Raw genomic sequence first — 25,379 nt, 5'->3', positions numbered from 1 at the left:
TGCATTCGTCTTCATTTGCTCCCTCTTTTTTTTTTTGTCACCAAAACTTGGTTTGAGAGACCATAGAACCACACATTCTATTTCCACTTGCAATTTTAAAAATAGGCGGTCGGCAAAGCGAGGTTTTCCTCTACGTCCGCTCATCTTATGAATATGTATGATTACAGCAGCTCTGCAGTAAACGAATGGACACAGCTGCGCGTGTAATCTGATATGTAAGGGTACGATCGGCAAATATATTTAGCCGCGTCCTAAACAGTCTGCGTACAATGACACCGGACATGAGAGCAAACGGCGAGCAAACTAAATGACGTACCTGAGCTGCATATAGTATTCTGCAGTTGTGCAAAATACAATTACGTATCAACGTTCGTTGTTTTCATTTGGGGACGCCAATAATGGCGAACTGTACGTAAATGCCCTTGTAGTCCATATCACGCACACACAGATTCGTGTAACCATCGTCAATACATTCAGTACACGTAACAGGCGGAGGCAAAGGTACATCACAGAACTATACACACAGTGTAGAGTGTGTTTAGAGTTCTGCGAGGTACATTGTGTGCGTGCGTGCGCGTCCGCCGGAAGATGTCAGAGATTTCGCTGCACCATCATCTTTAGTATCCCCCAGTGTCTCTGCAAGCTACAAGATGTAAGATCGAGAAAGCAGGAGGCCAGCGCAGGTTCCGTGAATATTGAAACGCTCGGCTCTTTCGTCACGCACAAAAATGCATTATGCATGTAGCTAATTAATTTTTCTTTTTCGTCGTCGACGTCGACACGGAGGCGGAGAGGGGACGAAACCCGCGCCATTCGATGTAGGATACTCTCCTGCGGCCGACGGCACCGGTCGCAGCTGCCCGGAGCCGACGGCTCGGGAGGAGATAGAGAAACCAGCAACGCCGAAATAAAACAGGAAATACATAAGGCCGCGACAACAACAACAACTTCGAGTATTATAGTATAGGATTCTTACGCGGTGATACCGCACCGATGAGATCCATTGATGTACTCAGAAGGACTTGATCAACATGTTCGGCTAGTATAAGCTGTAAAGCTTCAAAGGGCAACACTGTCAGTTGCGGAAAAACAGACGCCCTTTTACGCAAGACTACTCAACTATTGACAAAATTGATTGCAACAGTACGTACGCAACTTGAGGGGAGTAGGCGATGTTCAACGCATTACACATAGTGCCATGGTAGCTAGTACGAGTCTGTAGCTCAGAAACTCTCATGCGAGTACGACCTCGAGATGTCTGACTTGGATAACTACTAGATTATGGCTTGCCATTGTACTTCACATTTAACAAGCGCACTCTCACACTGATGCTCAAGTGAACTCTGAACGCTAGCTTGCTTTCCGCTCCGAGGAAAGAGTTTCGTTTTGCAAGTCGCCTCAGTCATCTTCTGATAGAAAGTGAACCAGACGACAGAGAAAACAATGCGGTTCCTGGCTTCATTACGGGTGGTATCGATGTACATATACTTCGGTGCTGCCATTGTAAATGGTAAGTGAGGATCGCGACAACTAAATTCTTATCGTGGGGCTATACTCATACTACTCGTGTCGCTTCTGATATAATGTGTTGGCCGTTTCTCAATATGACCTATTTCCGTAGGTGTTATTGGAAGAAACAAACAAAGCTAAACAAACAGCAGTTCTGTTCAGATATTTGATATTTTCAGCACATTTTGCAGTAATCTGACCAACTTGATATTGCTTCATCTACCTCCACTGTGGTCTTCTAGCAGACGACAAGCTCGGTATATGGGCACTTGGCCTTTGTTTTTATATTATGCCTCCCCCATTCCGGAGGCATCGAGCGTTTTCGGGTTGTTCGTCCGTCCGTCCGTTATCAATTTTGTGGACACGTTTTAGGTATCCAAATGAAACTTTGCATTCACAAATGTAACGTATGCATGAGTGAACGAAGTTGTGCCCATCAACTTTCGGTTGCACATGCTCAATTTAGGTCAAAGGTTTAGGTCAAATTCTTGAAATTTCATCATTCCCCACTTACAGTTAACAACAAAATTATTCATACCCCTGAGAAATTATTAATTTTGAGCAGATTTCTTAAAAGTGAAGGATGGAGTGATGTTGATTGGGTGTTAACTTTTTATTCTTATTTGTCCTCTATAAATTGACACTAATTCTAGATTCATCTCATTTGCATAATAATAGAAATGTTGAGATATAACACCCAATCACCATCACTCCATCCTTCACTTGTAAGAAATCTGTTCAAACTAAAAATTTCCCAGGGTATGAATAATATTGTTGTTAACTGTATCTATGTAATGCTTAAAGATATTTTCTTGTATACATGTATACCAGACAAAGATTATCTGGGGAAAGCTTGGGGTCATTAATTGGCCAAAGGTGACAGGTAAAGTAAACATGCTAAAATTTCACCTTTTCTCCTGCATATCTCGGAAATGGCTCAAGATATTTATCTTCATGAAACTAAATACACTCACTACACATGAATTTTCTGCCTGACAATGATTCTCTTGGGATATTTTTTCGTCATGGGATCAAAGGTCAAGGGTCAAAGGTCAATTTTCACAGTTTCATTATTTCACCCATATTACAATGCGTGAAATAGTGAAACAAAAGGTGGTAGAATGGACAGATTTTTTTCATTCTTTTGATTTAGGAATTTAAGAATTCATGAGACAAATTCAAGAACCAGTTATCGTTTTCAATATGCGTAATTCGGAATAACATCAAATCTGTACCATTTTTTTATATTGCCTCTTCTCTTATGTCATTTGATTTGGGATTTGACAGAAGATTCTTGATTTACTCCAGTATTTTTTGTCTTCCTTTATCTTTGGGGACTACAAAGACATTATAGAAATTTTTCCAAACTAATTGTGTTTCTTATTGCGTGGGATCTGTCTTTTGTTTTCATTGTTTTATGGAAGAGCACATACTCATGAATAAGAATGTGTCTTTTTGTGCAATTTTTATTTTTGTGCCTTGGAAGGGACAAACGAATGTATTCACTCATGCATAAAGTTTCCCTTTTCATGGACCTATACCAGGTTGATAACAAATTAAATTGCCTTTACCATGGTATATAAAACATCAATGTGTAGGCTAATATTCTATGAGAAATATGAGCTTGAAAAAGTGTTTAGTTTCTTTTTTTTTTCTTCTTTTTTTTTGCTGGGTGTGTGTCTATATATATATATATATATATATATATATGTTTGTGTGTGTATGTGTGTGTGTGTGTGTGTGTGTGTGTTTGTTTGTTTGTGTGTGTGTGTAAAGAGAGAGAGAGAGATCGGGAGGGGGACTCGGGCTGAAGAAAATGGTCACAATTTGAGCCATAGATCAATTTAACTGGAAATGAAACCCCTGGCACCCTGTAGGGAAAATATTCGGCACAGTCCTTTAAATTATAAATAAGCAAGATTTACCACTGTCAGGGGTATTGCCGGGCATTCCGATCATCAACACTTCAAACGTCTAGTCTTGCAGTTGCCAGTCGCATCATTCGAGGCACCATTTCATGAAGGTTGTAAGCCCTGACAAGTTGTCCTCTGACAATCACCATAGCTACAGTCAGTAACCAGAGCTTCTCGGCCAGTTAAAACCGATGATTTTACTGAAATTGTCAGAGAGTGACAACTTGCCAGAGCTGACAATTTTCATAAAACGGTGCCCTGGACTACTCATTGGGCTTATGACGAGCATGTAACTACTAGTTCATGGTTATGAGGTTTCATTTCCAGCTTTCATATTTGCTCGCACGGCAGGGGATGATGGGGGTCAACAGGGATATCTGACGGAGCACACCACGAAAGTGGTCAATCGCGATCTCCAAAAATAGCAAGTGGTTGTTGCCACCATTTTGTAGCTCATATTCTAATACACTGTATGTGTCCTTTTTCCTTGTTAGCAACTTTAAACAGTACACCCTCGTCTTGAGTTAAACTAGTTAAGACTAAAGTAATGTAGGCCTACTTTTGAGTGATGGTTTGTTTAATGACACACATCACTCAAATCCTGCAAATTAATGACAGTTCAACCGGATGTACAGTACCACTGCGTCACCCTCAACTAGAAATGGAAAGAATTCTTTTATTGACAATGTCCAATACTAAAACTAAAAAATTACAAGCAAGCATGAGGAAGACTCTTACTCAGATATGATTGTGGGTTGTGATTACTTTCAGAATTAGGGTGAAAGTGATAGTATGGTGGTGATAGGCACAATCAGGGTATGCAATCATGCCTTTCTCACTTTAAAAAATTGTAACTTCTAAAAGAATGCACCAACTGACTTAAAAATTCACATGCAGCATGCTAGATAAGACATCAGTAATCACATGTGGTAAGACAATAGCTAATTTCTTCTCATTTACTGTTAATTATTAAAGATTAATTACCAAAAAGTCCCCCAAAACCCACGTAATGCGTCAAAAACAGCGTTTTACAACTTACGTAAAATCAAGATTTGAGGTCCATATTTTAAGTCTACCCCTATGTGTTTGGTATCAAATTAATGGATTTTTTCCTGGCATTGCTTGCATGCAATAAAAAACAGTGGTTCTTTCAGCTGGAGAAAGTTATGAGGTCTGAAGTCCCGTCCTGGTAGGAGTGTAATGCTGGCTTATTTTTGTGACATTGTGACCTTCTAACCCATGCTGTACAGCTATACATATAGAAACAGCTTATTTTTCTGCTTTTCCTCAAAGTACTGAAGACACACTACAATATGGTGTGCTGTTTGCCAATAAATGTTCAGCCAGTTTTGAGTTTTGAGCCATTTTCAAATGCTGAGGAAAATAAGTGCAGCCGTTTTTCAGTATTTTCATTGAGGTATATCCTAATTCGACTACTTAAAAGAATCTTTTTCCCTGATTGAATATCCTTGTTTTTTTAGCCATGAATTGTACATAATTATGTAGAAATCTATTGTGTGAAACTTTTAGCAAATTTGAGCAATACGATTTTTTTTTAATTTTTACAAATTGCTGAGGATAAAACAGACCGATCCACGCCCATGTTATACTGCATGAAGGTCATATGATAAGTGTTCAGTGTTCATATTTCAAATCTTGTTCAATTTCTAAAGATATCATAAGCAAAAACATAGTATTTTGGCTTAATATGTCATTGTTTTAGTGTCACAGCTTGGATATCAGCTCAAGTCATCATAAATCTCACATTCATTCTTCTATCTGTGTTTAATATGAGAATGGATCCAAACACTGTGCGCACATTCAAGGTCATACTGTACAGATAATTTTTTGATGAAAAATATCATATCTTCCAAAGTACCAGCCCTAATTTCATAAATATTTGTAATAATGGCCACTATGTGTCTGTTACCTATTCCTGAAAGTTTCGTCTCTTCACTCTTTGGCAAAAGTGAAATATGATAAGATATGTAAAAGTGGTTTTATTTGAATTCAAAATAATGCCTACAAAATTGATCATCCATTTCGAGAAGTGAAAATATGAAATTTATTCATATTTTGTGATATGCATGGTTATGTGCTGGTGGTGAATGAAAGGGATATTTATCAGGAATATCTAACAGCAATATCAGATGAAAAAAAATTCTCCTTTTTTTTAATGAATTTTTCCAATATATTAGTCTTTTCAATGTAATTCGACACCCCTAATTAAAATGCTAATTTATGCGCAGTTTAATGCAAAATTTTGACTCTTTCTTTACATGAAATAAAAATTTGAACACTCAGCTACAACAAACAGCAAAAAAAGCATTTTCACTAAGTTTTTGCATTTTTCCCCTGTTACACTATTGCATATTCTGATTGTGCTATTGCCCTGGTGTGGTTGAAGGAGTTGGCTGTGTTAAGCAAAGCGACACCTTGGTAATCAATCACCATTTCCTTTGCTGGATAAGGCTTGGCAGCTGACTTGAGTCCGGCCACGCGCAGGCATGAGATCAAGGACCCGCCGGCAAAGAAGCAGAAGAACGGGTTCCCGACGACCGAGACCGCGCTGAACCTTCACTTTGTGACCCACGACACAGCGTCCGTACGTTTCGTCAAAGCAGAACACCAGAAGATCGCCGTGTGGATGCAGAGCGACATTTGTATTGGGGTAAAGTACAAAGCTCTCGGCAGCTTTCCGTTGTACGTTTGTAACGTGTATTTCCCTTGTAAGGAGGAAGAGGAAAAAGGATGAAGGTGAAGAAGGACAAGGAGAAGGAGGAAAAGAAAGTGGAGGGGAAAAGAAAGAGGAGGGAAAAGAAAGCGGAGGGGAAAAAAGAGAAGAGGAGGAAACGAGAGGGAGGAAACTCTAACCCTGTTTTAACAGAACTTACCTCGACACATAAGTTGCGACAACGTCCGGAGAACAAACTTTCTCGCCTTGGGAAATAAAACGGCAGGAGAGAGCGAGGGGTACCGTTTTAACAGACCACGCCGAAACCTTCTCCGGGTAGGTTTCCATAACAACCTATCCGTACACGTGCGATGGGGCTGTGGTTACAATCCATGCATGTGATCGGCGAGCTGTGTGTCATTTTGTTTGGACCATATTACGCATTGTTGAGAGTATCAAAGGAATATTACCGCGACAGCAGTCTAATAGAATGGTTGTCAGGGAAATGTAGGGGCAATATCGGGGTAATGTAGGGGTAATTTCCCTAGCTAGCTGGGTCAGAATTTGGCAAAAGTTACCGTGAAAACGTTGAACAGCATTTTGCGAGGGCCGTTTTAACAGGCAGGGTAAAAAGAGACTGTCCGGACGAGATTGTCCGGACGACGTCGCGGTAACTCGGGTTAAAGGCTTTGTTAAAAGGGGGCTTTAGTAGTGTTTATGATAATCAATTGAGACAACTGAGCCGGTGATGGCTGCTGTAATATCAGGCGCACCTTCACTACCGGTGCTTCTCTCCCCCTTCCCCTATCGTCATAGGTTGACTCTTTTTCATCTGAATTTGTTTTTGCAGATCTAGGATCTGTATGCGAACGTGGGTAGGCCTATGTAAACACCCGCAGCAGTCTTGAAACATAACATCTCATATTCTCCCCCCCCCCCTAAAAAAAGATAAAAATTAAACAAACACAAGCTATGAACACCTTTTTTTATAATCGATCTAGGAATGGCTTTTACATATTCTGGTAGAATCTACCATCTGTTTTTAACGCTTTGTATATTATCTTTTACCTCGACAGTGTAAGCTGCTGTCTGTAGCTCATCTGAAGAAAGACTCCGACAACCCCGTTGCCCTGGTCGACACCCAGTGGGCACTACGCATCAGCGTCACCGATCTGGACGCCGACTACCCTAAAAGAAATAACACATTCTGCGAGTAAGTATTCGGCACACTTGCCGTCTGCCAACTCCCATAATTATTGTATCGCTACAGTAAAACCACCCAGGACTATACATCAAGAGGATAATGACATTTTGTTCGCATACGCAATCAGAGTGTGAATCTGCGGAATCAGTCGTTGTTTGGAAATGTTACGGAATCGTGACAGGTAAAAAGAAATGATGGAAGTTCCACTATGCCGTCTCTGTGGGGATCACTATCTATTCATGTTTTCTCTTACAAGGTTAACGTAATTACGTAAAATTACGTAAAGTCGCAAAAAACAAAACCTCCAACAAAACCCTCTGTGTTCATTTTTCATTGCATTGAGTCTCTTGCCAGCGGGTAGGAACATATCAAAGGCGCTTAGAGACGTCCTGTGTAGCTCCTTGTCCTTTGAAAAAAAGTACTGTCTGGGGTATACATTTACCTTGGAGCTCTGTAACCCCATGCATATAAAATTTACATTGTATATCCATGGTATATCCTCCTGCGTGTAACGTTCACCAACTGGACAGGCTGTATTGCGTATGTTGTTAAGTCTCACTGAGCCAATACAGTTTCGTCAATTTCTCGATGGACTTGCTCCCAATATCGGACTTCCTACGATTATCGGACTTCAAGAAGGACGTGTTTTGTTAACTGTCATAATGGGATGTATGCTTAAACCCATTCTTTATTGATGGGATGATTAAAAAGTACAACGTACTTGTACTTGTGATCCACATGTTTTTTTTTTAATTTGCTATATCTCCATGAAGTGTCGCTGGAGGCATTTTATTTGTTTTGGGGTATTCCGTCCTTCCCTTCGTCAATAATCAGTTTTGGGGGCAGCCTAACTTCAGCACTGTTTAGGATATCCAAGGAAACTAGGCACATTGTATGAATGAGTGAAGGAAGCTGCGCCTATCAAGTTGTAGGCGCAATAACGCTCAAGATCAAATACTGAAATCTCACTCTCCTCCTATTTCTCCAAAGACTGAAAGTATTTTCTTAAAACTTAGTGTATTTAGGTATCATTATATAAAGATTCTCGGAAGAAAGTTTTAGGCAATGGCGTCAAATTAGTGAAATGCTGAAATTTTATTTTTTCTCTATATCTATCAAATGGCTTAAGGTATACTCATGGGACTAATTGCATTATAGGCCTACATGTACTGCCTGACAGTAATTCCCTCTTGAAGTTTTGGGTCATGGGGTTAAAGGTCAAGGGTCAAATGTGCGGTTGGAATGCTAAAATTATACTTAATGGTGAAATTACTCTACTTCTCCATACAGAGATGTGCCTTGCCGATGAATCCATAATCAAAATGGTATGATACTGTGCGATGATTCTGTAGGGAATATTTAGGCCATGGGGTCAAAGGTCACAACAAAATGCTAAGATTTCACTCCTTTTTTTCCATATCTTGAAAATGGCTCAAAGTATCGTCTTGAAAATGGGTGTATACAGATAGTGATTAATTGCCAATAATATGAAAATATGCCTCGCTTAACATTGGCAAGATATGCTATAGACCTATTGTGAGAATGATGCAAAGTATAGCAGAGGCGTGCCAGTCGCCACAACGACATATCTAGTTTCAACAGAGCTGTTCCTTCCTGCTTGAAAAATGTGCACGAAGATCGAAATAGAAGCTTCACTCAATCTGTTCCTTCCCTGCTCGACTCTGTTGCCAGGTTGTACTATCACTTCAAGCAAGATGGCGGGTACAACCTCACAGTGCCCGCTACAATCTCCTTCAACGGGACCGACGTGACTCGGTGCTCAACGGATCTCGTACGGAACCCTACCTTCGCGGACACAGGTAGAGTACAGCCTGAATTTTGGACGTCGGAGCTGTCATGAATACCTCTTTATGAAATTGAAACTTGTCATAAGAAAAAGATTAATCATCGTTCAAGAGCGTGTGTTCATGATTGACTATTAAAAGTCCAATTACCGTAGCAGCTACAGACACGTGAACGCATTACATTAGTAATCCATGTAGTTGTATGTAGATTCAAGTAACAGTTGATATGTAATTTGATGAACACGCACCTCCCCGTGCACGAACATTTATCGCCTGCGTTCTGTTTGTAGATTGTAAGTTATGTGTACCTTACAAGGCAGCAAAGGATGATTTAGACAGACAAAAATGAATGTCTCGTCAAATACCACAATATCAATGATTGCACAATAATTATGTTTCCGCTTGTGGCAGTTAAAGTCTACGAGTCGGAAATACCCATATTACTTAGTTTTACATCGGAAGCTAGACTCATATTTCAGACTATCAGACACTTCCGGAAGATCAAGATGTAAAGGTTTCAGTGTGTAAAGCAACCATAAAGAAACCCCATGAACGTCAAAGACACGGACAGCAGCTATGGGTTTTCATGTTTTAGGGTGTCTTTTTTTTTTGTACCATTGAATTTTACCTACCACGCAGTATGGTGATACATGGGTCCGGGCAACCATTGATATAACGTGTGGCGCCTAAATTTTTTTTTTTTCATACATAGGTTGGTGCTGATATCAATTATAGCTTCCATTGTTCTGGCGGGCAATTTTCACATCTTTATTTTCAGTCTATAGGCTACTCAGATTACTATTCTCAACCACAGAAGTGCCTTTGCTGATCACTAGATAGTTGTAAAGAGTATTTTATTTGTGTTTTTTTCTGTTGCTGTTTTGGTCAGAAAATGATTGTGATAGCGGAAACAAAAAAACTATCACGTCCTTATGATTATTTTCAAGTGTTTGACTGTTTTTATCACTCAGCTATTTTGATCGTGTACGGGACTGTGTTTCTTGGAGTCGTCTGCGCTGCCGTGTGGGTGTAAGTACATTGCAACAACATAATTGAACTGTTTTTCTCTTTTCTGCACTGGTATATAGACTTGATTGATTTTTACATTTTTTTAAATTTATATATATGTGTGTGTGTGTGTGTGTGTGTGTGTGTGTGTGTGTATTTGTGTTTGTGTTTTATACCACATTAACATACTCCACTGGGGACAAAATTGTCGTAGTTGACTTTCTTGAACCCCAACGAATTTACCGCCAAATTAAGAGACAAATTAGTACTAGTAAACGTTAAAATCATAATATTCCACACCATGTATATGTTAAATATTGAAGTAAAATTGAACATAGTGTCATATCACTGTGGAAGTGGAGTCAGAAGAGAGATGAAGGTGCGACCAAGTGCACTTCTCTTTGTTATTAATCTTACATGGCATCTTGTGAAACTTTTCAAAGAACAGTTTTGACTTTCACGCCTCGTCACTTTAATGGTATATAATGTTGAGTTGCTCGTTGGATATATACACGCGATAACACCGATATATCGCAAATTTTCGTACTTCACTTAAAAAACCCCAAGAAACAAAAAGAACGGATTATTAAATCACCTTGGATTTCCCGATTACCGATATCTGATTACATCTTCATAAGTACGTGACTTAGATTTAAAGGAATGAAGAAAAGTTCTTAAGATATCGTTGTGGAATGCAGTGTCATTAGAAAGTTGATTCTGCGACTTGTCTTGATTCTCATTATTTCATAATTTTGATATTTCACTCGGATACACAGCCACTCTTTAATTGTTTTGGTACACATTCTTGAAATGTATGGGTAAGGAGAGGTAAGGCAAAAGTGAAACTTAGAATCTCGTTATTCTTAGAGACGATTTTGCTAGGTTCATTTACTATTTGGCATGAGTTTGACATTAGTCAACCCCCAAAAATATATAATATCTTGTACAGCAATTCTAAGACGTATGCCAAGGCATGGCATATCATCTCCTCCGAAGCACCATTACCTTTCTTCTGATCCTTATTGTCAGAAATACTTCCTCTAACCCTGTTATGAATTAGACCAGTTTCGTAGGCCTTATAGAAGAATTTTAGAAAAATATAATTTCCTGTAATACTTTGATATACAAAACAGTGTACGCTGAGAGGCGTGGTTGTTTGATAAGTACGTGTAGATCTAAAGTTGATCATTGCCCGTCGATGAATTCTATTGGAATTCAAAACGAGATTTAAGACCATTCATAATCGTTGATGTAACATGATTATATAATAATTCCACAGAATTGTGTTTATTGTTTAAAATTTTAATGTGTCTTTATTCCTTGATGTTCGTATTAGTTTAACCCTATATCTCACCGCTCTTTAAATTTGCAGATACTGCATTAAAAAGCATTTCATCGCGACTTCACTGCCAGTCTCAAACGGGAACATTTATAACTTCTCCGTGAGTACAACGAAACTTTGACATCTGAATAGACTTTATCTCAGAAGTTGGGAAATGAATGACAACTTTCTTAACTTTCACATGTAACTAATTGTACATGTACATTCATTTTGCACCAAGTATCGAAATCTGATTTTGATTACGTAAAAAAAAAAACGATGTAAAAAAGATATACAACTTTTTTCATAAGTAATTCTTGATAGATTTTGTTCATCTATGTCATCACCGTAACTATGAAAAGAGAAAAAAGACCATTGATTCCCCAAATATGTTCTGTTTTCATTAAGAAACTTATAATGATTTGTTTTCAGCGGGAAAATGACAGCATCACATTGCATGTCACTCGTTTATTCATCTGGATCAGGTGCGAAAAAGAATACTTAAGTGTGATGTTGCTTATCTTGTATGAACACGGTCAAAATAGAAACACTGTACTTCATTTTTTTTTGACATTCCACAAAGAAAATATTCAGGTCCAAAATAGATGTCACATACAGTACACAAAGACGATACAAAATTGACAGGCAGCTATAAAACGTCTAAATAATATAAATACGATTCCAATTGATATCAGATAAAAAAAACCTTTAGTTTTTTTCAGACATAAATTTCTACAATAAAATTCTACTTTCTTACATTGACAAAATTGGTTAAAATGCACTAATTCCTGTTTATTTCTTACAGAAAATATAAAGTATTTTGCATACAAATAAACCACGTTGTAACACTGGGTTTTCTGTAAAACCAAGTGTAAAATCACTTGAGTTGACATTCGATATGTGGTTCAGTGTATCTAAGTGATCGTATTTTTTAACATTTCACTTATACCCACATGCATCTCTCTTTCTCTCTGTATATTTCGCTACGATAATGTAGACTGACCAACGTCCAGGGGACGAAGCACCTTTGACCACTCCCATCAACAAGCCCAATAAAATGTCGCAGAGACAGAAGTCAGTGGACACATTCCGAGGGTCAGTGTTCTTTCACTTTGGCACTAAAGTGGAACTTCATCCCATGTTCGAAATCTTTCACGATAAGGAAAAATAAAATTATTTGAACATTGGACAAGAAATGAACAAAAACAACAACAATAGCGGTTTCAGAATATGCGGATCATAGCACTCATTATTGAAAACCTGTTCAGCGATTAGTTTACATATCATAATCAGACATAGCTATGATTTCGATAATGTTTAAAACGAAATGCTGACGGATAAAAATGTGTTATACCAAAACGTCAGTCATGGTGTCACTGTGCGCTAACTCGGGAATCCATAATTGCAGCTACAGCCTTTCAGTGCTTGCTATATTTGTTTACCATTTGTTCTTCCGTGCAGGCTTGCCATTGCCCAATTGGTTTGTGGCGTAGCAGGGGATGGGAAGTACCCCTTCCTAGCTCACTCCGTGTGGTATGGTAAGTTATCATAGCCTGTCTTTTTTTTTCTTTACACGTGCACACACTCTCGTTATAACATAAACCTCAATAATTATGACAATTTTCATTCAAGTCAATGTCTGATTAAAAATTGTCATTATTACTTTTTACAAAGTAGATGAGAGAACAAGCTCATCTTCATATGCATGTGAATAAAGAGAAAGCAGCATTGTAAATAGAACACATCAGTTAGTGTTTGAGGAAAATCTGACAATCCGTTAAGTTAAAACAGGTAAGAATTTTTGAAGTTTTGAGAAGCCTGCTACAACTTGTGAAATCACATATGTAGAACGATGTAAAGGGAATATTAAAAACTTTTAACATTTTTTGCATAATAAAGGAATACTTGACTTGCCTCTTTTAGGAGGCAGGGGGAATGATATTACCTTTAACATATACGTCAGTGACAAGTTGAGGTAATATATACTATTTTCAAACAATATAATTTTTTCATTCATTCATTTCAGGCATGACCGTGGCCGATACCTTCTTTCCTTGGTGAGTATATACTGATGTTATGAGAAAACATTGGTAATCCCTCGTGAAATGTACTTTAAACATATACATTGATATTTCGTGTGCCTACTATTAATACTCCCACGATAGTCTGTTCAGTTGATGAATCTCCAAGCACAAGCTAAACTTGACCGAATCCAGTAGAACAAGGATGATATATCATGTGTGTTGTGGAAAAATAGTACACGTATCTTTTTCATGCTTCTCTCTGTAACAAGTGCCAAAAAAGGCCGCAGCTCGCATAAAAGAGTATTTTCATTCATGAAATTAATGAAATACGATGTAAATTAGTTCGTGTCTATTTCCCCCAAAGAAAAATTATTAAAATCTTTCAAAGTGAGCATATAAAATAGCGTAATACAATGATATGGTGGCAAAAGTATGGACAATAAATTGTGTACATTCGATATCCCAAAAAGAGCTTCAACAAAAGCATACGTTAGTGTAATTATACAGCATTTGGTTTATCGAAATCCACACAAGTATTTTGTTCTAGTTCATAAAGATAATTTGTTGTACTTCAATATTATTATATTAACATTTTCTGAATATGGACAACTGATATTTTCTAGTTTACAGCTATATAGATGTAATATTTTGCACATAAAGCAACGAAATTAAACGGACTGTCACAATCTTCAATGCACCAAAAATAAATTTTATGAGTTAGTTTGGTTCGAATGTAAGAATATGACGTTAGCATCTGTGATGATGCACTACGGTATGTAGTCATGTTAAAAAAAAATAGCGTGATAAAACTTGCCCCTTTTCATCGAACTACCTTATCCTACAGGAATTGCACAGTTGTTTTTTTTTTCTCTATGTCTTTCTACCTCTCTCTCTCTCTCTTTCTCTCTCTCGTCTACCAGTCACAGTATTACGTTCTACTTTGCAAAAGGTCGTGGAACGAAGTCTTAGGAATAATTATAGAAGTCTTCCCTGTATGGCGTAAAATGGAGGTTTCTTCTATAGGACAGCGACAATACGTGCTATTCTTCGCGGTTCTCCTAAAGGCCACGGCACACAATACGACTTTCGATCGCGCGACTGACCGACTTTGGATCTGAAATACACAAGCGTCTTTATATTCCGAGGCTATTGTGATTTATGTTGGGCTATTGGGCTGTACGTGACGAGCAATAACACTTATGGTATGGTGGCCCTAAAGAGACAGTACAAATCTAGAGACACGTTGTGGAATATTTATTCACCATTATTTCACAAATAATTGCGAGACATGTAAATAATTCAATTCATCGGAACGATTTTAACCAGAACAATGGGACAACCTTCAGGCGCTTCATACAAACAACGGTGGAATAATATTTACTTGCAAAGAATAGAAGTCTCCTAAAATTTCCGCTTTTGGCTGGAGATGCAACTGTTATTTGCATGGTTATTCGTCATGAACACCTATTTGTTTTGTAAAAGTGTACTGATATTCATTGTCTTTTTAAAGGTTTGTATTCATCATGGGTACGTCCATTCACCTCGCCATTAACATCCTGCTCTCCAAGGGGCAGTCTTTTCGCACCATCTTCAAGAAGGTCGTCATCAGAAGTATCATCCTCTTTATTCTCGGTGTCTTTATCCAATGTAAGTGTACTCACCCCCCCCCCCCCCCCCCCACCTCCTACTTCAAAAGCTCCGTGCTAATATTTGCTTTGCAGATGAAAAAAGACAGCTTTTGTGAGTTAAAGTTTAATGTAAAGATAACCATGAAAATGTGAATAAGTATAATCAATGTTAACTATATATATATATATATATATATATATATATATATGAATATGAACAATAGCTTTATTAAAAACCATTTCTAGAATAAAACGTCTGCAGTTACGGTTTATTGAGAAAATGAGTGACATCTCCTTATATTTGCTTGCTTTATTGCTAGGTTTTTGTATACAATAGGGTGTTCTGTGAGTCAACTGAACTACATACATATGGATCAACAGATAATTCAAACATTTTTCAATTGTTTTTGTTTTGTTTTTTGATCGCTGGCTCCGTTAAATAATGGCTTTAATTTTACTGCCATGACGGTGAAGAGTAAAGCTACAAATATGGACAAGTTTACTGTATACTGCGAAAGAAGCTTAGACATTATTTTGTATGATTATTGCCACCATTCAAACAATCAGTCGCAGGTGAATCATTGCATTCTTATGATACCTTTTCTCCTCGGTGAACAATCGCACACTAGCCTGGAGTTCATTCATATCTGCGAATTTTGTATGTCAAGGATACAATTGAGATAGATTGATTCAAACGCACGCAAACTTACATGCGAACACTGGAAAACCACACACACACACACACACACACACACACACACACACATCCAAACCAACCTGTATTTACTCCGAAATTCTCGTCCTAGACAGAATATGAATAAGGTGTACAGCTTTATACCATGAAAAATGTGTGTCTTCTATACAGAAATATATCTGGAAATGAATTGTGGAAACTAGCATCGAAAAAACTTATATTGTCATATATTCTTCATTTTCATTTTTTTTTTAATTCATTCGAGGTGACTCATTTGTGATTGTTTTCTAATTTGTGTTCCATAGCTAAGAATAACCTGCTAACTCTTCGGATACCGGGTGTCCTGCAACGATTTGGCATCACGTACTTTATTGTAGCTTCGTGTTACCTCTTCTCACGATGGCTCCTAGCACGCAGGAAAACAGAGAGAACGGTGGGTATTTAGCAACGATATTTTTGTTTTCAGATTCCTAACGGTTGAGGGAATGTTAGTTTATGCATTAGTCTACAAGCAGAGAAAAAGGAGATATTTCTGAAGAAGAATTGTATTGAAGCAAAATAAACCTCACTCGTTTTTCCCCCATCCTTCGCTTCATTTTACAGTAATTACTTCGTAGTTCCATTGCCATTCCAGGAAACCGCAGTATTGTACTTTGTGACTTGAGTTGCCGATATTCACCGTGATTGACTGCAGATGAAACGGCGTTGACTTGGGGGTGAAGGGGAGGTAGACAGTCATATCCGAAGTTCAGTGAAGATTTATACTGGTTGTCTAGTCTGTTTTATTTGAACAGTTGATTCGCTGACATGACGCAACGTTCGTAATGTAGAGGTAGATATTTTTTTTTTTTTTTTACATCAAAGCTATCCCAACAGAGATTGATAGATACACATGTTGGATGTAATATTTAATGATTACGAAACTCGGTCTTTTCTTGGAGATAGTTTGAGAGAACTAAGTACTTCTCAAGAGAATACTATTAACTTCAGTCTCATTGTGACCTTTTCAGAGACATATCCTTATGTTTAGTTATGATAAGGAAGGCGGCGCCACAGCTCGTGTCTTTTAGCTGTTTTTCCCATTAATAGATATCGGTATTTTTCCTCGGTTTTTCTTAACATAAATGTGCATTTATATACCGTCATCGGATGTTGTCAGACAAATTCTCCATTCTTTCGCTATCACTGCAGAACACGTGCTTCCTGATGTTTCGGGATATAGTAGACTACATAGAGCTCCCGGTGGCTGCCCTCTGCATCACTATACATGTACTCATCACCTTTCTCCTTCCGGTTCCGGGTTGTCCACGGTAAGTGACCTCCCTAATTCTTTAACTTCCAGCGTCTAAAAAAACGATTCGCGTTTTATCGATCGGCTACTCATTTATTGCTACTTGAGATTTGAGAAAAATGAAAGACTGCTCGCGTGATAGTTCTCAGCCAGTATTTTGATTAGGATCCATATCACCATTTCAATGGCTAATCATTTGATGCCGTTACTGACGTATTCATATAGTGATGAAAATTTCTTTGCACACTGGTCGGCCTTCCTCATTTATTTTTCCTTTCCATGTTGTGTGTGAGGGACTTGAGTTGAAGTAAACGGGCGCCCAAAACTAACTCAAAGGCAGATGTGTCATTTTATAGTGTAATTTCATAGGGTATGTGAGTGTAAATTGATACCAATTCCAATGTTATTAATTTGATATGCAAATGATATTACAGAGGCTACCAGGGGCCTGGAGGACCCCTGGTAGGGATAAACGGAGAGCTCACCAACTGCACCGGGGGAGCTGCCGGCTACATCGACCGCGCCTTCTTCACCCCTGCCCACCTCATCAAGACAGGGAAGATTGTAACTGTATACCACACGAAGATACTTCATGACCCCGAGGGCATATTGGGCACTTTTACATCCGTCGCACTTTGTATTTTTGGTCTTCAGGTCAGTGGTAGCTTTACCTTTTTTTCATCAATGTCCATGATCATTATTTTCGTCATATACTATTTACGAGTTATGTTTTGGTTCCGGAAGCTCAATATTCCCTAGTGTATTTTTCTGAACATCCAATGCCGTACTTCCAGGCAATAAAATATTCTATCACACCTACGTTTGCCCAGGACCATTCCAAAGCTGGAAGTTACTTAGTTAGGTCTTTGCTACGACATAATGGAACCTTAAAAAAGTTGTTGGGGCTGTGGACAGGTAGGTGGAGTTTCACACCTTCCTGCTATTGGTTCGTGAATTATGATAATATGTACCAGGGAAATTGAGACCTCCGGGTGATTTTCAGACTTTTACATTTTGAACAACTATAAATCAGTTGTACCGATTACAGAGTTTCTGAATTTATAGTGATTGGAATGAGGAATAAGAATATTTTCAAAATTTACAACAAGTTGCAATGAACAAGGATGATGACATGGCAGCCTCACCATAAGAATGCAAGAGTTGAGGCTCAAGGAATCAGAACAAAAGAAGATGGCATGCAAACATTGTACGCAGGTGAACTCGTTCAGCAAGTGGTATTTATTGTAATGGAATTACAATGCTACGTTTCTAAAACATGTGAGGCTCCTATGTCATCAACACTGTGCGGTGTAATTTTGTTCAAGATTTTTCAGAGTATTGTTTCCCTGCTCAAGGACCACAATTAATTCCACAAATCCGTACATGGAGCTGTCGATTTATGTACTGCATGATGTGAAATTATGAAAATCGTCTAGAATGTCCCTTTAAGTCCCCTCCAGAGGACTGCTCAGGGTATTTTTTGTTCTTTTCGTTGCGTTTTGTTTGTGTTTTGTTTTATTTTGTTATGTGTGTGCTCATGTGTGTGTGCGTAGGTTTGTGTATATGCGTGTTTTTGAGAACAGGGATTGGGTCGAGGGAGTTTGCCTGGTTTTTGTTTTGTCTTGTTTTGTGTTTTGGGCAAGGGGTACTCTTCAGAGGAGACAATAATCTTACGCTATATGATTGATTGATAGCTCTTGGGGTGTTTCATCAACGTTTGTCAGCGCTGACAATTTCAGCAAAATCCTTGGTTTTGATTGGATGAGATGCTCTCGTCACTGACTGTTACTATGGTGATTGTCAGCACTGACAAACGTTGATGAAGCACCCCCCCCCCCCCCCGGTGTCTGTTCACTTCATTCACATTTTCCATTCCTCGTTTTATCTTATTTTATTTCTGTTTCTTTGTTTATGCTTATTTGTTCGGTTGGTTGTCGACATATACTATGAAATGGACAGTTCATGGTCAGCGGTAACATCAATCAGTTGTGTTGTCATCGTTATCGTTCGATATATTAACTGTACGTTAGTTTGGAATATCTGATAGCCATTCACAGGTGGATGGTCTATTCTGTCGTATTTTTCTTTGCAGGCTGGTAAAATTTTGCATCATTTTCACACCGCTAGCGGGCGTCTTCTCAGGCTTGTGCTTTGGGGAGTGTTGCTGGTAAGTTAAATTGGATCTTATCCAACTTTGGTGAAAATTTAATTACTTGCAACCTTACCAAATGAAAACAATAGTCTGTCATCAAGTGTTGAAAATAAAAACCCTTGACTAGCAAGAAAGCTTAAATGCAGTGCGTTATCAAAGAAATGACGAGCGTCAGATAATGAGACTGAAGATTTGTTTGTTTGTTGTTGGGTTTTTCTTTTGTGCACAGGAAACTTAACTATATACATGCATTCAAAATCGCTGAAAAACTAGCTGTTCACAATGGAATTATCTCATATAGCAGACTATACATGATAGTATTCACATAATCACACTTCAAGTTCTGCTCTTATTTGGAATAGTAAACCGGATAAGATATGCCTTAGTACGAATATTCGTGCTATAAGGGATGGCTTCAGATTACTAAAAAGGTTCAACTTAAGTTGGATTTGATATAGATTATGCTTATATTCATAGGGATTTTTTCCTTTACGCAGGTATTGTATTCTTTATTCGGAATTTAAGAGTATATATCATATTCAGTGCCATTTTATAGACTACCCCCCCCCCCCATGATGTCCTCCATTCTATCGCAATGCAAGCGGTATTAAATGCTCCCAGATTAAATATGAATATTTAGGCGGAAGTTATAGGTGATGTAAGAAAGGTATGCAAATAATATTCATGGCATTTTTGTGTAGGTAAAATGTTTGAATCTCCCATTTCCTGCAGGAAATGAGACTCTAGTTTGAATGAGCCATTCATCGACTTCCGTTATACTTTATGCCAAGTAATGTGTATTTATGACCAGATGTAAATACGGTACAGTACATAAGCATTTGATAAGCGTGATCAAAAGATAGTTACAATACGTTTATGAAGTTGAACGCGTATTAAGACGGAATATGAATATATGTATATATATATATATATATATATATATATATATTGTACGTGCAAACAAAATAACATGGAAATTGTGTACAATTGATTTGAACGTCATTTGTGTTCTGTTCATGCCATTCTTCTGCATTTATTTCATTCCATCACATTATATAATATCGACTTTGTACAATAACTACCTGTTGAATGAAATGCCTCTTTGAGAAAAAAAAAAGGACTATATGCTCGACTTTTGCCTTTGACAAAATCATCACGGAAACATTTGTCTCATTTCAGCGACGATTATTTCTGAAGACGCTTTATGAAATTCCTCTATGTTTGGAGTTTTGTTGTTGTTTTATTCTTTTGCTTGTTTCTGTTTTCAGATCACTTGCAGCGCTGTCCTGTCAAAGTGTACAATGGCAGATGGCTGGATTCCTATTAACAAGAACCTCTGGTAAGAACTATAACCTGCTGTTAATACATGTAACTATAACATCCGAAGAGTCCCAAGAGGGAAGTGACATGTTCTGGCCTTTTATAGATACAAATAATTCATAATCTATATTCGACTAAATTTTTAACAAATTGAAAAGAATGCAGTTGTATGGTACTGAATGGATTTAATTCAAACTGGGAAAGGAAAATTGCAGTTGTTCAATTAATGTTGCTGTACTTTTTTTGTGATGCTGCTGTCTTGGTGAATGACCTGTAATATCAGATATACGTTTGTTTATTTGAGTATTTTACACTTTATTTATTCATCTTAAGATTCGTCTGCTTGTAGAAAAAAATGAATTGGAACACAGGACCGGTTTTGTATCTAAATGCATTTACACATGAATTCATCTATTGATCGCAAAATCCCAGGAAATCAAAAACTGAAAAACTGACAATTTTATGCATGTTATTGTTGTTTACTTGTGCTGTTGAAATCTGCTAGATCTGAAAGTTTCTAGGTGAGTAATTTGTGTGGGTTTTGTTTTGTTTTGTTTGTTGTTCACCAGGTCGGTTTCTTACATTTGTCTGACTTCGGGTACGGCATTCCTCGTTCAAGCCCTCTTTCACGTTCTCATTGACGTCACACGCTTTTGGAACGGAGCGCCTCTTATATATGCAGGTAGGTCCTTGTATTACGGAAGGTGGTTGTTATCAAGCTGCAGCTAGACAAATCGTTGTTACCCCTTTCTATTTATATGGATAATTCATGTTTCATGTATTATTCCAAATCTTGGGGAACTGTTTTTGAAGCGCCTACGGCAAAAGCGTCGTATGATAGTCCACATATTACATTGCGTCCCCCCCCCCCCCTCCCCGTCTTCGCAAGTAGGCCTACCTCCGTTTATAATTATCCAGATGTGTGTGGCACTATCATGGAGTCACATTCTGGCCGAATATAAGTATTGTCGTAGTAGGTAGGCCTATAGTAGCAGTAGTAGTAGTACGTGTAGAAGTAGTAGTAGGAGGAGTAAAAGAAGTAGTAGTAGTAGAAGTAGTAATAGTAGTTTTAGTAGTAGAAGTAGTACTAGGAGTAGTGGAAGTGGTATTAGTAATAATAAGTAGTAGTAGCATTAGTATACTAGGTAGTGGAAGAAGCAGTATTGGTAGTGGTAGCAGGGGTTGTAGTAGCAGTGTTAGTAGTAGTGATTTGTAGTAGAATTTGTTGTAGTAGTTGTCGTAGTATATGCCTAGAAGAGAAGTAGAGTAATAGTGGAAGTAGGGGTGGTAGTGGTAGTATAGTAGTGGTGGAATTGGTAGAGGTGGGAGGAGTGGTAGCAGTAGTAGGAGGAGGAGGAGGAGGGAGAGAGAGAGAGAGAGGGAGATCGTTGAGGGCGCTCTGATCAAGTTACCGTCCTCCCTTCCAAGCTTTTAGTTTTCAAGCAATTTGTTGAATGGTTAGATGGCACAATATCAGAGGAGTTTATGCTTCAAGAACAAGTATACCGAACTCGTGATTTATAAAACGTCACAATGCTGATGAGAGGAGATGATTTACATAAACTGGGTTGACTTATCTAAGTTATGGTATTTATTTATTTATTTGTTTTTTGCTTTGAACGTTCGTCATTTCTCAGTTCTATAAAGAACATAATGTACAAGTTTCATACAGTTTATAATACAGAACTAGAATTTAAAGTACAATTTCCAAATGTTTGTTATTGCAAATTGATACTGTACAGAAATAGAATGATTTTCTCACTTCTCACCTCCAATTCCCCCATAAATTAAAGTTGTAATGTACAGAATACCGTCACTTCATGGTAATTGTTACATAACACAAATACTGACACGCTGCTACCCGGTGCATGATATTTACCCGTTTAATTCCTGCAGACTATGTAGCCTATACTCGAAATGTTTCTCCTATAGCAGAACCACGTGATCAAATATATTCCCTACCGCACTTTTTGAAATTAATGTAATCCAAAACAAGTGATGATTCATGTATAATACCACACAAATATTTGATTTTCGTTGCCTTGATTTGGAAAAAAAAAATCTATGATCTCTTCTATGGATGGATAAGGATATTATCTTCTCAGTCGATCAGTTACGATTTACATTTCAGATCTATTTTCTTGTAGGGCCTGTTATATACTGTAAACATGGTAAAAATAATATTACTCCAGTATATTACCAATTGCAGTTAAACTCGCCTAAGTCGACGTCGCATATGTCGAATAATCGCGCAAGTCGATGATTTTAAAAAGTCCCGATTTTTCCCCATTGATTTACGTGTATTAATTCACTCACAAGTCGAATTTTTTAAGTCGAAAACTCGCCTAAGTCGATGTGTTTTGCTCAGTCCCGAGAAGATCGACTTATGCGAGTTTAACTGTACCTTTTTTTCTGACCGATACGTGTTTTTTTCACATTGTAGCACAATGGATTTTTATAATGTATTATCTCTGACACATTGTATTTATGTGTATGATTATGAATGTATGTATGTTCTTCATCGTAACAGGCATGAACTCACTGATGCTTTACGTCGGTTCGGAGATTATGTCTCGCTACCTCCCGTTCACATGGCAACCGATCGTTGGAAATCACGCCGAGTACTGCGCCATCGCGTACTGGTCTATGACGCTGTGGCTTATCATTGCCTATGTTGCCTACAGGAAAAAATTCTTCCTGAAGATATGATGACCTTACCAACGGGCCTACAATCGAATTGTATGATTTTCGGCCCTATAAGATAGAAGATGTAGAGGATTTATCGTGAACTATGATGACTTTTATTCCCAGTATAATTCGTTTTCGATTCCGTTAGACTCTGACTTCTGTCTGCGTAAGTGCAGTTGGAGCGAAGAAGGATTTGGATTTTTTGTCTGTTTGTTTGTTTGATTTTTGTTTTGTCTTTTGTTTGTCCTGAGTGGATCGGGCCGCACGATTGTTGTGAAAAACTAAAGACCATTTTAGAAGAGTTCCTCTGTCTGCTTGTATGTATTTCTTTGACGACACTGTAATTTGGAAATAAGATTAGATTTGATATCATCATATATTGAAAGGTTGATAGATGATTGGTGTTATTTGAATTTCTATGTTTCATGTCGGAAAGGAAACAAGAGGCCTTGATTCTTTGCCATCCAGACGCAATTTGCAAAACGATGTTTGTTTGCATGTTTTGCGATGTATTCATACTTACCCCCTACTAGGCATGTCGATATGTGTGTGGTTCTTTATTTGTTTACAGCACTGAAAAACTGTGGCATCACAAATATTTGTCAGAGTAGAACCATGAAAATTATATAGTTTCCCGACTTAGGGTTCTAATCATTGCACGTCCTCTACACCTCTTGACATGATGGTGATTTTGTTATCTCCATTATGTTCGGTCATCCTCGCATACCCTCGAATGGTTTAGGTTCTACACTCTGAGAAAGGTCGGTTCAGCTTTGCACCTTTTACGTGTGACATTATTGTATCACCTTTACAGGCGCAATTTTGCAACTTTACGACCAGACAGTGCAAAGTTGTGCCTTTGAAGGTGCTCATTGGTCTGAAAAAGTGCAAAGTTGCACCCGTGAAGGTGCTACAATGTTGTGTCACACGTAAAGGTGCAAGGTTGAACCTATTTTTCTTATCGAGTGTATGTGAAAAGTTTGATTCGCACGAAAAACCTTTCCGTACAACTGGTCTGTATTCAATTTCACGTCATCAAAAGAGTCCTTGTGTTGAGTTTAATTGCATTTTGTAGAAGTGAGTAATATTTATTTGAATGCCTTTAACCCTCTTCATGCTACATTAATTACCCGTCCATATGTATGTGTGTGAAATTTGTGCACATTTGATTCATTGGCACAGAAGAGTTGAATCATTTTACTTTCCGGATTGACATCGTAGCAGTGTGAGGGACTGCGGTATAATAAAAATAATAAAACTCTCGACTTTTAAACGAATGTCTCAAGTTGGAATCCTGCCAAGAGCATACTACCTTGGCCAAAACTGTTTTTACCGGGATCGACAATCATGAGTCATAATCATGGCCCACGATATAGACATTGAAAGAAGGTCCATGAGTCATACAAACACGAATCATACAGTCTACGAGCAGTTAGACACCAAGTAAAACAGGACCACGAGCTAGACTCGATGTAGAACAGGCCCATGAGCTGGACTATGCAAATAAGGCTCACGAGCTTAACATTAATCCAAACGGGTCTACAGGCTGTATGACTCCTGAGTGTCGAGCTCGTTACGTGCACCCGCTTTTACCGACGATGTCCCACTCGACCCAGCCTATAAATGCGCATATGGAAATTCTGGGTAAAGATAACGGCAGGGCTTTTGATGGAGAGCAGTGGCTACACTCAAGAGGCTATACCTCGGATGAATATTAAGTTGAAAACCATTATTATTACAAGTAGTACTAGTTGTTAAAGTAGTAGTGCACAGTAGTGTTTAATTCGTATTTTGTGACAGTGTATTTGTTTTGTTTTTAGGTGGACAGAGAACAGTAGACATTCTTATGTTTCGATGTGCCTTATACTGTCGAGTAAAGTGCCTTGAGTGTTCTAAGACATTTGTAACTGGCAATACTGTATATCGTTATATAGAATTACTACTTTACCAAGCACCTAGACGTAATGCGTATGTTTTGGTTTTAAAAAGTTTCTTTCACTCAGAATGAATACGGGTGTCAAAATGTTTTAATGATTCGTTGTAGTTGTTTATTTTGTCATTTGTTCCTATATTGTCGACTTATAACCTACATGTGGTCGATACATTTCTCATTATCACTTTCTGACATTCCTTTTTGATTGTTTTGCA

At 38.0% G+C, this 25,379-nt stretch overlaps 1 protein-coding gene across 1 annotated transcript; it reads left to right on the top strand.

The window, feature by feature from the left end:
- The first annotated feature begins 980 nt into the window (after window positions 1-980).
- Window positions 981-25,379, top strand: LOC139728834 (heparan-alpha-glucosaminide N-acetyltransferase-like). Its single transcript, XM_071639769.1, has 17 exons — window positions 981-1,510; window positions 5,894-6,093; window positions 7,173-7,309; window positions 8,993-9,120; window positions 10,077-10,134; window positions 11,486-11,555; window positions 12,432-12,529; window positions 12,896-12,972; window positions 13,461-13,491; window positions 14,969-15,105; window positions 16,086-16,213; window positions 16,972-17,090; window positions 17,506-17,725; window positions 19,164-19,238; window positions 20,492-20,562; window positions 21,113-21,225; window positions 23,074-25,379. Exons 1-17 carry the CDS (start codon window positions 1,444-1,446, stop codon window positions 23,250-23,252), a joined length of 1,908 nt encoding a protein of 635 aa, XP_071495870.1. The 5' UTR covers window positions 981-1,443; the 3' UTR covers window positions 23,253-25,379.

Source organism: Diadema antillarum, unplaced genomic scaffold (genome assembly GCF_040938485.1).
Source record: "Diadema antillarum isolate AM-2024a unplaced genomic scaffold, OU_Dant_1.0 seq00000203_RagTag, whole genome shotgun sequence".
Classification (NCBI taxonomy): domain Eukaryota; kingdom Metazoa; phylum Echinodermata; class Echinoidea; order Diadematoida; family Diadematidae; genus Diadema; species Diadema antillarum.
Note: the sequence above shows the minus strand (reverse complement) of the source record. Positions and strands in the feature narration are given on the sequence as shown.